Source organism: Electrophorus electricus, chromosome 11, assembly GCF_041902795.1.
Source record: "Electrophorus electricus isolate QZ-2024a chromosome 11, ASM4190279v1, whole genome shotgun sequence".
Classification (NCBI taxonomy): domain Eukaryota; kingdom Metazoa; phylum Chordata; class Actinopteri; order Gymnotiformes; family Gymnotidae; genus Electrophorus; species Electrophorus electricus.
Genome location: NC_137507.1, coordinates 3084392 through 3097170, shown reverse-complemented (window position 1 = coordinate 3097170; position 12779 = coordinate 3084392). Strand labels below are relative to the sequence as shown.

The 12779-nt window shown below is 46.4% G+C and overlaps 1 protein-coding gene across 3 annotated transcripts in view; it reads right to left on the bottom strand.

Annotated features, from left to right (window-relative positions):
• rreb1b (ras responsive element binding protein 1b) overlaps window positions 1-9063 on the bottom strand; it is a 31621-nt gene extending 22558 nt beyond the window's left edge. For all 3 annotated transcript variants that reach the window (XM_027017029.3, XM_081722399.1, XM_081722398.1), the window contains exon 1: window positions 8574-9063. Coding sequence is in view for 1 of the 3 variants with exons in the window: in XM_081722398.1 (XP_081578524.1) it covers window positions 8574-8613 (40 nt within the window). In the remaining 2 variants the exon portion in view is untranslated. The remainder of the gene's footprint in view (window positions 1-8573) is intronic.
• Window positions 9064-12779: the final 3716 nt, after the last annotated feature.

Below are 12779 nucleotides of genomic sequence, written 5' to 3'. Positions count from 1 at the left end.
CAGCTTCCGACCAAAGTACGGAGCCACATCGGCACCCGGCGAGTTGCCCTGGGAACAGCCATTCACGGCCTGGTTTAATCAATCCCACAGGGGCCCATCCAACGGTGGCCACCGCTGGCCGACCGCCCATCCGAATGCCCACCCGATCGCCCCGCCCATGGCTGGGAGGGACGATGGACCCCTGTGTTGTTGAGCCTTGATGTACGGTGGTTACACGGGACACTGTACGGTTGTGTGCAACCAATCATCCCCTGGAATTAGCAAGGGATCTTCAAAAGTGTTACTGGCACCAACAATAATTTGGTTACACACACACACACACACACACACACACACACACACACGTGCACACACACACACACACACAAACTCACCCACTCCCCCACACGCTCACGCAGATAAGGCACGTGTTCACCATATGAAAACCCACTGGAATAAGAGTTGCATTGTGCCAGTCTAGGGTACCTCATTAGGAGCCCTCGAGAGACAGCCCCCCCCCCAACTGTACAAGGGGGCCGTTCATTCGCCGCGGAAGGGAGCAGCATAAGAGCTGGGTCGCTGGCTGGGGCCCCTCACCGTGGCCCCCCAGCCTGGTCCGCTAGCCATCCAAAACACACCGATCTTGGACTACCTATCTGGTATCTTGGGACTACCTGCACTAGCTTTGAGAGACAGAAGCTTCCCGGAGTCCATAGGAATCTATGAAGTAACCTGTGTCAAACGGGCTCCTAATCATTTGGACTTTGGCCCGCTGCTGAGATTTAGGCAGCAGCCCCAACAGAGAAATTCATTTGCAAATGGTTAAACGTGAAATCTGCACGGTCTCAAGACAGCTAAGCCACATCCAGAGCTTCAAGGTAGTCATGGCAACTCTGTACTGTGTGTAGGGAAAAATAAGCATTACTCAGGCCATTATGTCGAGCTTGTTAGTTTTGCCAATCAAATCTCGGCCATCAACTCAATTTAACACTTTAGAGACAAGGGGAAGGAGACGATGAAATCACTGTGCATTTGTGTTCGTAAGGAAAACTGCTCCATTGTGAAGACGCTCGGTAGTAATTCAGTTTGCTCAAGTTGGCCGCGGGGTCATTAAAAGATAAGGTGACTGCAAACGTCCTCTGGCCGGAAGTCAAACACCGCGTGCAGTTGTCTGCAGCCAGCGGGAAGATAAACGTGTGGCGAATAGCACCCTCGCAGGCGGGTGACCCCAGCTGTGCGTGCAGGATCACACTGCAACGCCAGGCTCTGAAAGGTCACGGGGGTTATGAGGACATTCTCAGCCCTGGCCAAAGCTCTTTAACTTAAGAAAAGTGCAGTATAAACTGAATTATTATTTTTATTATCATTACTAATTCTTCCTTCCACCGTAGAGACAAGCACGGCCCTGCGCACAAAGGCTCGCTACTGGTCGCCATGGTAGCAGATGACGCAATGATTGGCTTGCTTCATGTGAAACCAAATCGCCTGTTTGTGGCAAGCCAGGGCCGAGTTCACCTGCTGTGATGGGTAGCGCTTCAACCACTGGGACGCTTTTGGTTCTGTTTTTTGGTTTTGGCCTGTCTGGGAGAATGTGGCTTATTCTCTCTGATAAGAGAGTTAATATTTACTGCAACCCCGAGGTGAACCAGGCTGTGAAAGAGCTAGCGGTGAACTTTGCCTCGGCGCTGTGTTTTCTTTTCTCTGGGCTGCACCGGCATGTTCGCTCGAGTTGCTAGAACTGCTCGGCATTTCAGCGTTCATGTCGGGTAGCGAACCGGAGCCCTGGCATGTGAACGCCCGGGTCTCCGAGGATGAGGGGACATGGCGCGTGTTGTTAGATCAGAGGTGCTGTCCTGTGTTCTCACGGAAGGGTGGGCCAGATGAACTGCACAGCTGCAGCCGGGCGTTCATGGGATGGCGACCCCACCTCGCACGCGAGTGACCTCACCTTGTGTTGCTCTGAGTCAGGTCGCTACTGAGTGCATCCGAATTCCCTTTTCAGAACCACCGGTAGGTGTAGGCCCCCAAAAAAGAACCAACCAAACAACCACCACCACCACCAGGTCTCCGTTTTAACCTCATTAAGGCCGCACGCTCGCGGCTCGGCGGTGCGCGGCTCTGCTCGGGACAGCCCGGCGTGAGGGAGGAGGAAGCGCCTGTTCCCAGCTGCACTGCGACTGGCCAGTATCGCGTTGCTAGAGGACGACACAGCCTGCCTTTCACCCCTCTGAAAGGAGCCCTGCACTTATCCCATTGTCTGCGACACCACGGGGCGCTTCGCAAAGGCGGCTAACAGGCAAGACTGGCTCATATGATTCTCTGGGGATGAGGGCAGCATACTGGCATACTTTGGCTAGCGTGCCTGTTCATTTTCTCCGAGTACATTTAGCCCTTTGAGTGGAAACAATAGGTGTTAAAGAAACAGACTGCTAACCATGACATTCACGCCTGTGAGCGTCTGATGGATGAAGACCTAAAGTCTGTGTGAAATTACATTACATTACATTTACGGCATTTAGCTGACACTTTTATCCAAAGCAACATACAATTATGACTGAATACAACTTGAGTAATTGAGGGTTAAGGGTCTTGCTCAGGGGCCCGACAGTGGCAACCTGGCAGTGGTAGAGTTTGAACTAGTCAAGTACCTCAACCGCTGAGCTACCGCTGCCTGTTGGCGATGCAGAGAAATCCAGTCGTACAGTACAGGAACATATAGATCCGTGGATTAGATTAATGAAATTGGGACCAGCCATGTTACAGCCGAGCCAAGCGCCAGTTTTAAATTGCTTACGAATAAATAAATAGAATAAAAATGATTAAAATTGTGTCTGAATCTTAGACAAACTGAAAATATATTATGTTAAAAGGTCTATGTTACTGCCATTATTTTTTGCAGTTTAGTGTTAATCTGAAGCAAGAGCCCAATAACATCAGTGTATTCTTACACTCTGAAACTTGGGAAGAGCCATTAAATGGCTCGGCAACAGAGGCCATGCTGAAAACGAGTTAGCCAAGTTGATAAATTACTGTCCCCGTGCGAATAAAGTGAGGAATAATTCTGATCGCCTTATAATGCAAATCTGATGCTTTTCTAATTGCATCCAAACATCCAACTGGAGGCTGGACGAGTCCTCATGTGAGGCAGGGAGCCGGAGCTCCGCAACATCTGTTTCCCACTGCCCACCTCGCTCGGAGACACGGAGCGGGATTTGGCCAACCGGTGAGCTGCCTTCCCTACACTTCTCGTTATATCCAGAGCAGCCACATATACACATGCTGAATGACTCATTGTCCAATCGGACCAGCTGTACGATGCGCGTCCGTGGACATCCGAGTGCTGGACGTGTTTGGCTTCGCCCAGTAAAGTAGGCCCGGGTTTTACGACTGTGCTCCCAACACCTCCGGTCTAGTCTAAGATTGGGCTGGGTGATATTTCAATGTAATTATCGTGATATGTTCTTGTTAAAATATTACGATAGACGATATCGGATGGCAAGATGCACTGTCACTCTTTTACGACGTGCCTTAAAACCAGTGACCCTAAACAGGATCGTCTTTCTTTGGAGAAACCTCCTTTAAGATTATCAATGCATTTGAAACAGAAAAATAGTTTCTTTAGTTTTATTTCATTCCATTTAAGCATTTTTTTTTTTGCGATTGGGCTTTCTTTTGTGTAATATGAATCCATATGCCACCAAAGCAAAAACATTTTTTTATGTTTTTGATGGAAGATGCTATACGTACAAATTAAGTAATTTCACAGCATCGGTTTCAGTAAATAACTTAGTTAAGATACAACCCCTCCTATCACTGCATAATAAAGGTAGACAGACGATGTTTCGAAGTTCTCAGATAATGTGTCTTAATTGTGTTAATAGCATTAGAAGTTTGAAATTTTATCTGCTGTAGCCTATTGGCTTGATATCAATGTACCATTTTACACATACAACACCTTATTTGTCAGAATGGAGCTCTCTCAAAACTAAGAAGTTATTACAAGACGCAAGTCATGGCAGGGTTACAGTGGTGTTTTCTCCCACCATGCCACATGGGCGTGTTGGCAACGGGTCACGTGTCATTCATCGTCCATATCCAATTACTTCGCCCCACTGACCAGGCCTTGTCCATGCCCACTGCTGCAATGAATATTATGGAAATATGACGTCTCACAAGAGTGACTTAGTCCTACTTATGATCACCACTACTCCCTAACGATCAGCCCTACTAATGATCACCACTACTCCCTAACGATCAGCCCTACTAATGATCACCACTACTCCCTAACAATCAGCCCTACTAATGATCACCACTACTCCCTAACGATCAGCCCTACTCCCTAACCACCACCACTACTCCCTAACGATCAGCCCTACTCCCTAACCACCACCACTACTCCCTAACGATCAGCCCTACTCCCTAACCACCACCACTACTCCCTAACCACCACCACTACTCCCTAACCACCACCACTACTCCCTAACGATCAGCCCTACTCCCTAACGGCCTGAAGCCAATGGCCAGTTTCAGTTCACTCCACCTCTCCTCAGCAGCCAGAGTGGCATGCAGGCTTCCGCGTCTCCCAGCTCGTCTGAATGCTGTGGGCTGTGTGAGCTAGTCGGAGGCAGGGAGGCCTAAGGAACACAGACTGCCGCTTCAGGAGAAACAGGTTCTGCTGTGCTCTCACACACACACACACACACCCACACACAGGTTTTCCTTCCGCTTGGTCCGCTTTTCCCTGAGCCTATGTGTAGGTCTGCACGACTGTGACAAAAATTGTAACTGCAATCACTGCGAAGGGTTAATGATTCATTCTTATTAACAGCGCGAGTAGCTCGGGCTGTGGCAACACCCATGGCTCCTCAGGTTGAGTCAGCACCTGCGCCTTGTCAGAACGTCTACAGCAGGCTTACCGGGAAAACCCGCAACTGGTCACAACCAAACGGCGCTGGATTTCAGAGCATTTGTTTGTGTACTTCAACTGTAACTGGAAATGCCTGCTTGTGCCTATAAGAGATACCTCTAACCAAAAAAGATTAACTAACAGCAAAGCCAAAAACTACATTCTAAAATCACTACCCTTGAGTAAAAAGGTGGAGCTTGCCAACACAATCCCACTCCCACAATGCTAACAGTGCTCCACTGGTGTTTGTTTGTTATTAGAAATGTTTCATTATGCTGGGCGAGGTACCACAGTGAAACCGCACAATTGAATTAAGCAGCACCGCCTAACTGCGCGACGAGCAGGGGGTCTCCGGCGCCCTCCCTCTGCGGCCGGCCCCGTAGAATCCATCGCGAGTCCGCAGGCCGGGATCCACAGGCAGCTGACAAAACCGCCGAGTCAGCAGCAAAGCTCAGGCTGAGGAGAGAGGCCCCGCGGAGCCGTGTGGACTCCAACTTCCCTCTCGCATGCAACCCTCCTCATCCTGAGCAAACACAGAACGAGCAAGAAATGAAACGTTTTGAGTTCTTGGTAAGAGACTGGAGATGTTTACGGATCGGTTTCGACCCTTCAGCTGCTTTTTGAGTTTATAGAAGGGGGTTACTGTATCCATTGTTTGGTACTTCCTTCATTCACATGTTCCGCTCCAGTTCCTGTTATCCTTCTCCAAATTCTACCGAAATTGACGCCTTTCTCCCTGCTTTGGCCACCGGGACACAGTCTCGCACATCTGCGCAAACAGATGCAGTCTCGCACATCTGCACAAACAGATGCAATCTCTCACGTCTGCGCTCTTGCGCCACGCGCATTTCTACACTTTCACATGACGATGATTCAGAATATGCTGAGATTTCTGAAAAGGGGTGACAAGTTACCGTGTAGTCAAAATTAGTACGTTTGCAATTTACAACGCACTGCATGACGCATATTTAGTTAGCCAACAGGAAAGAAAGACCAGGTGGAGGGATATGGGAATACTGCAGGTCAAAAAGTCATTAAAATGAGCATTTCTATTCAAGATTGCACCACCAAAAACGTAAATGGAGAACGGCAGTTCTGAGAGGAGTTTTCAGTCCATTTCTCCATGCTGAACGTCTGAACTTCCCAGGTGCAGTGACTTGTTGTACGCCCCAGTACCTAACCAGGCCTCCAATCCCCTACGAGGGCGAGGGAACATAATCTTATCTAAAATAGACATGTTAAAAATAGCGCCCGACCGAAACAGGATGCCTGTCTCTACCCTGAGCGAGTGAGGAGATCACCCATCACTAGCAGGGAAGGCTCTGAGGTAACCAAATTATTTCCATCTCTCCATCCGTTCCTGGGTTTATTAACCAGTCAGTCTCGGATATGGGCTGGATAATCACCATGGATGTGAGGTTCTTTTTTCAATTGCAGCTTTATGCTTTTAAAACAGCCAACACTGACTTTGTTGTGCTATATTCAGCACACATAAAACAAGACTACAACACACAAAGCAACAACAGGCAAAGTTTAACGGAACAGGTCTGAAAATGCCATAATTTTCATATGCAGCAGGACAACCAGTCAGGTTAAATCAAGCTGTGGAAAGGTGTTCGCCTCGCGAAACAGGAAAACTTTCTGGGCAAACTGATATCTGTTATGCCTAGTTAAAAACTACCACTCCATCCAGACGGAACGTGAAAAGTCAAGCATCGTGATGAAAATCTCATTTTATGCAGATATTTTCCTACGCTCGAACCTGCCTGGCATGCAGCGAAACGACAGGACAGTGAGTTCTCGGTCAAAAGAATTTCACTGGAGTATGCAAGACAGGGAATTGAGAAAAGGATACAAAACAATGACTTAACACACCAAGCCAACATCAGAGGGTTCTTTTAATATTTTTAGACTGACACTGACTTCCTGTTCAGAGCTCCACCGAGGTGCTGGCACGTAATGGGTGCTTCATGACCAAAAATTGAAGAACAAGTCAGAGATCCTCCATTGCAGTGCAAATGAAGACTACAGGAAGCGCTGTATGATGGGCTGTAGCCACTGTTGCTAACGATGATGCTACCAGTCATGCTTTTAAATGCCTGGATCAACTACTGAAGTAGTGCATTAAGTGTGTACTCGCCCAGAATCCCCTCTAAACCCAGGACTTGGCCCTCGTGCGTCAAAGGTGTATAACTGTGTAAAAAAACGAAAACCTCTCACACTTGTAAGGACACTTCTCGACCGCATCGGTGTCCATACAGAGGCCCCGATTCTCATCCCTGCCTTCTCCCTAGTGGGAAGCCTGGATGTTACAGCGCAGACTGCTGGTTGAGCTCTCTCTCTCTCGACTTGTTTTTTTCCAGGACTCTGCGGGTTCATCACGTCTGATTCGTAATCACACAGAGAAAAGAGTTCTCCACCCCACGTGGACTGCTGAAACCCAGTTTGCATAAGTGGAGAACAGAAGCCATAGGAAGGACCATACACTCCTGACCCCTTCTATCCAGTCTAAATATAAGAAATACAGGCATCGCTTGTGTATTATTAAAGAATAAACGTGTATCTAACTAGAGAAACCGGGGTTAATATGATAAAGTTACAGCAGGTCGAAATGTCACCAAATATCCCACCATCAACATGTCTTTTAGGAGCTTCCCAAGCTTTTCCCGCAAGCTGTGCATTTCTAAACAAACAAACAAAAACACAATACATCTATGGACGGGAGGAAGTCAGTCTGTGGATGAGGACGCATCTGCAGACCTGCCCGAGAAGAGTGTAGAATTTCGTAATGGAATGTGAACTGCTCGTGCGGATATGCCGTCTCTGCCTCTCCAAATAGCAGCGAGAACAGGCCGGTGACGGGAGGAGAGTGCGGGCAAGGCTCGCATCAAATATGATGCGTAACCAGCCGAAGCAGCCAGTGTGGCACTCCGCCACGTCGCTTTAAACTCGTCTGCGTCGTTTGGGCTGAAGCTATTCGAAGCGTTCCTTAATGATCGGCCCGAATAATCGACCGGGGCCGACACCGCGTTGCAAGTCAAAGTCACACCTCGTGAAGTGTCGACAGTACTGACTTCCTCTTTCAAATTTATGACATTCCCAGTAGATTAACTACATCAGACGCGTTGAAACGATACAATCCTGCACCACTACGACAACCTAAGGATGCAGACCCATCTGGCGACACGGACGAACCGAGACGACAGATAAAAACCGCAAATGTCCCGACAAGGTCAGAATATAAAGGGACGCGTGCTCGAACCCCCCCCCCCCACGCGTCGACTCCGATCAAAGTACGAAGATGCTCGATCGCCCGACGAAACATTAACTTTTCGTGCGTGTCGTTCAACGCAAACCGAAAGAAACCTCGAGCCCCCCCAGACCGCGTCGTGACAGCACACCCCGCGTGTAATTAAAAAGTTCGTGCCCAATTCAACAGGTAGGCAACGCCGAATGCACGCGCGCGAGGCACGGGCTCACACGCGAGCAAATTCCTGCACGCGTTCGAACCTTTTGGATGAGAGAATGAAACTAGGAAGCGCGAGGAGAGAAAAAAAATCGACCATCATCTTCACATCTTAGGCCTCCCGGTGCAAAACTTCTCTTTCCTCCAATAAAGTTGCACTCGACCAAAAGCGAAAACGCAGCTAAGCGTAAAACATTACAAAGTTGCTAGTTGAACACTTACGTCTGAGCTCGACCGGGCTGTGGAGTCTGCGCCGACACATAGTGATGATGGTGAAAAGATGATGGACTTTGAAGGGGGGGAAAAAAAATGCAAACTTGTTCCGGAGAGCGAGCAAAATGGCGTTTTAGAGGATGTACAAAGTTCGTCAACTAAGCGTTTTGCATCACTCTCTTTCTTAAGCGCCCGAAGGAGAGAAAACCATCGACCGAAACGACGAGCGGGAGTCAGAAAAGTCACTTTTCCCCCTTTTTTTAGCTTCCAAGTCGCTCCAAAGCGCAGCTCCCTAACCCCGAGAAGTGGACGCGTCACGTGTCTCTCCTAGTCTCCAAGGGGACGTGTTGTAGTGAGGCTGGGAGCATCTCTGCGGGAGGGGTCTGTGCAGACGCGGCCGGAAAACTTCCACCCAAACTGTTCAGAAGCATTTCTGCGGTTGTCGATCGTGTTTTTGAGGGGAGGTGCAAGCGCCCGCGTGGAAATCTAGTGAGGATGGCACGCGGTGTTGATGGGTTTTACATTTCTCGCACTCGCGTATGAAAAGGGCGGTGGGGTGTGTCTTATGTTTGACTTCAGCCGCGTAGGGAGCCGAAAAGCCAACAAGTGCAAATAAAAGAACATTAGATGTATTTAAATATTACGACAATAAATGTAAGGGGATGATTAGCGTCTAGCCATCGCGAGGCCCAATCAAACACCATTATCTGAAACTAGCCTTCATTGATTACCCAAAAATACTTTAAAAGTGATTCATGCATAATGTCAGTCAGATTGTTCAACTTTGTACTTTACCATTTCAGTTTTGAACAAGTTTATTATACAGGCTAAAAGTTTTATTTATTTATTTATAAATTTATATTTATTTATTCATCTATCTATCTATCTATCTATCTATCTATCTATCTATCTATCTATCTATCTATCTATCTATCTATCTTCATTTTTCCCTAAAGTTTAACTTATCAATAACTAATTCCCAGAATAGTAAGCGATTCTGCCACTGTCATCACTGACGCAATTCCAAGAGTTTAAACACCTCCATACGTCTTCTTTGATGTGTGTGAAGCTTAACACGGTTTATTTGCTCCCAGCCTTCCAGCGAGGTTCAGCACACTCCCAGGAGAACACTAAGCTCTCAGACCTATTAGCCCACACAAAAAATAGGGGAGCGAGTGAAAATGTGTCCCCAGTGACTGCCGTGGGCGACACATTACACAGCTGAATCCCGAACCTGAACTGCTCTGATGGACTCTCATGTTTGCTTTTTGCGAGGGTCCTTAGCATAATGTCATTCACACAATCGCTTACATGGTGTGAAGTAAGAGATGATTGTCGGATGGAGCTATCAGATTTGAAAGCATTATGTTATTTGTAATAATTCTAAAATATTCAACATAGAGTTTGTGTGGCAAGTGGCATAAGTGTGTCATAAGTGTGGTACTTAGTTATTGCTAACTGCTTCTAGTCATATTTTATTCTACTAATTGTGGCAAATGTTGCTGCAAAGTTTATTTTATCTTTACATTTTGTTGCGCCACACCCTATACAGAGGGGTCTCATTTAGAAATAAAGAAGCAGCTCTGAATGCAAAGGGAATAGCCTAAAGTGAAATATTGTGCTTCTGTGTTCTGAACAGGGCCTTTACAATATATTGTACATTTGCAGAAGTGTCAGATGTACCTGTTTGTAGCCCGTGAACCTTCCTGTGTTCTGTAAGGTGCCGTAACCATATCTGTGATGACATTTTAAAAGTATTGCCACAAACCATCTGATTCTAGCAGAGGCAACTGCTACACTTCAGACCCCAAATACTGTAGCCCAGGCACATGCCTTATGTGGAGATCTTGGAATATCTGTGTGGCAAAGAGCTGTAGCATTATTTGGAACAAAAGCATGTTACATCACTCTTTGTTATGATACAGGTAGTAATCAACACGAAGTTCATAACCTGTCACATGCAAATGCAGAACTGAGCCTGTCCTTTATTTATGTAGTTTCCTTTAGTTTGAGGCGATGCTTAATTTGCAGAGTCATTAACATGTGAACATGCCAGCGCAAGCGTTTGAAGACGTTACTGAAATACCGATATGACTTCTTGTCATTAAAGCTCATTTTACTGAAGGGAAACGCGGCGCGCTTGGCATGAATGGATAATGAACGGCGAATAATGGAATGAATAGGATAAACAATGAGGGTGTAACAGGTCTCGGCATGTGTGAGTGTGAGAGTGTGTGTGAATGTGAGCGTAAACTGCCACTAGAGTGCAGTCTCTCCACAACAAGTACCCTTACATAACCATACAAACTCGACCTTGCGTTTGTACACTAAGCAATGTTTTCAACCCAGAGAGGACTTGATAATTACCTCTGATCTACACTAGGGGTATTTAAAAAAAAAAGGCTTTCAAGACTAGTGCTTGAGTTGTTACACGATTTTTAAATGACACCTGAATAAGATAAGATGGACTAATGTGATGCATAATTCATTCTTGGCCAATCAAAATCCAGTGAGACCACCCGTGTATAAATGCATGGTAGCATATAAATGGATTTTGACAACTGTAGTTCTATAGACTGCAAACAACCCAGAGACTACAATCAAAATACACCATGTGTGATATCATGCCCAAGTAGGAATGTTAGCTTTTGTTCTGGCATAGAGAACAATCTAAATGATACCTATTTGGATTGCAATGAAGTACACAAGTTTTAAGATCTGAAATGAAATAATGAGTCAGCAGTGTGTTTAAATTGCTTCACAATGCTGCCATCTGATGGCGAAACTGCATCACCAGCGCTCACTTATCTCAGTCCGACTCTTCCTCATTCCGGTCCAAAAGCTCTTGCATTTCTGTTTTTACACAACTTCCCATCTTCATGTACATTAAGCACCCATTAGATTGGACATTAAGTTCAACTGTAATATGAATCATTCCAGAAAGGAGCCCCCTTCTTGAACCTAATCCCCATGACGGTGGGTGATTGATGTATCTCCCAGACATACCTACCAAATCCTTGATCCACCCATCAGTTACAGTCTTCTGTGAGGAAACAGGATGTGGGGTAACATCTTTCTCGGACTTCGTAAACCCACCACCTTAACTTCTCTTCTTCTAGCTCCTTTTTCCAAAGGTTTCGACTGGAACTGACTGCTGACCCCTACTGCCTTAAACAGCAGGGAGAACTGAAACAGATGCTAAGGGCTGATACAGTTCATATGTTAACGTCTGAAGTTGAATGTATAAACTGGAAAATCAGCAATGAGATGAAAAATATCTTAGCAAAGAAAACCCAGACTCTTGCATTCCAGAGTAGAAACTGAAATGAAAATAGTTGCAAGTAAATAGTTTTTTTCATCTCCACTATTGTTTGTGTCACTCTTATAAAATCTCCTGATCCAAAAGCAGAAAAAGAGAAACAAACAAACAAAATCTAACTAACTAAATAAATAAAACCAAACTTGAAATATGTGTTTTGCAGACAGTCTTTGGCAGGGGTCTCCTGTGGCTTTCTCCACCCATGATCACAGCCACGCCCACCAAGAACCCCCGACAATTTCATGAAGCTCCCTGGGCTGGAGTGAGACTTGTCTAAGGACCGATTTCCTCCTCTCACAGAGGAGAGCGGAAAACAATGGAAAAGAAGAAAAAGTCGGATTTCAAGAGGGGCATGTCACGGATCCTTCATAAATCTTTGTTAACATAGCTGGCCAGAGTCTATAGGAAAAATAGATGATGCATTGTGCCACATGAGACATATTGTTGAGTTAATAGCGGTTAAAGTTAGTGATGGAGACAGATGGCGTGCAATACAGTGTACAGGAAATACAAAAAATATATATATTATATGGGATAACCATACTGGTTATGTTTTCTAAACGCTACAACAGCAGTGGATGGAATGTGTGGGTGTCCTGGCGAAACAGCTCTACCTGGTGGCGGTCGTGCATAACGCACTCCCCGTCAGCACCAGGCGCCATATAAAGGTGGAGCTAGAGAGAAGAGCCTTGATGAGGCGCTGAATTACGACTTTGCTTCAAGGGCGACCCAAACGAGAGCTGTTGACGAAAGATCGATTTTCATTCCCTCTTCTGCCCGGTCCCAGGTTATTACCAGTTTCATTAAAAAGAAACGGTTTGGCCATATTGCCCGCGTGTTCGAGTTTTTGTCCTCTTCGACTGCACTGTGGGAAGGCGGTGAAGTGAGCACGTGCA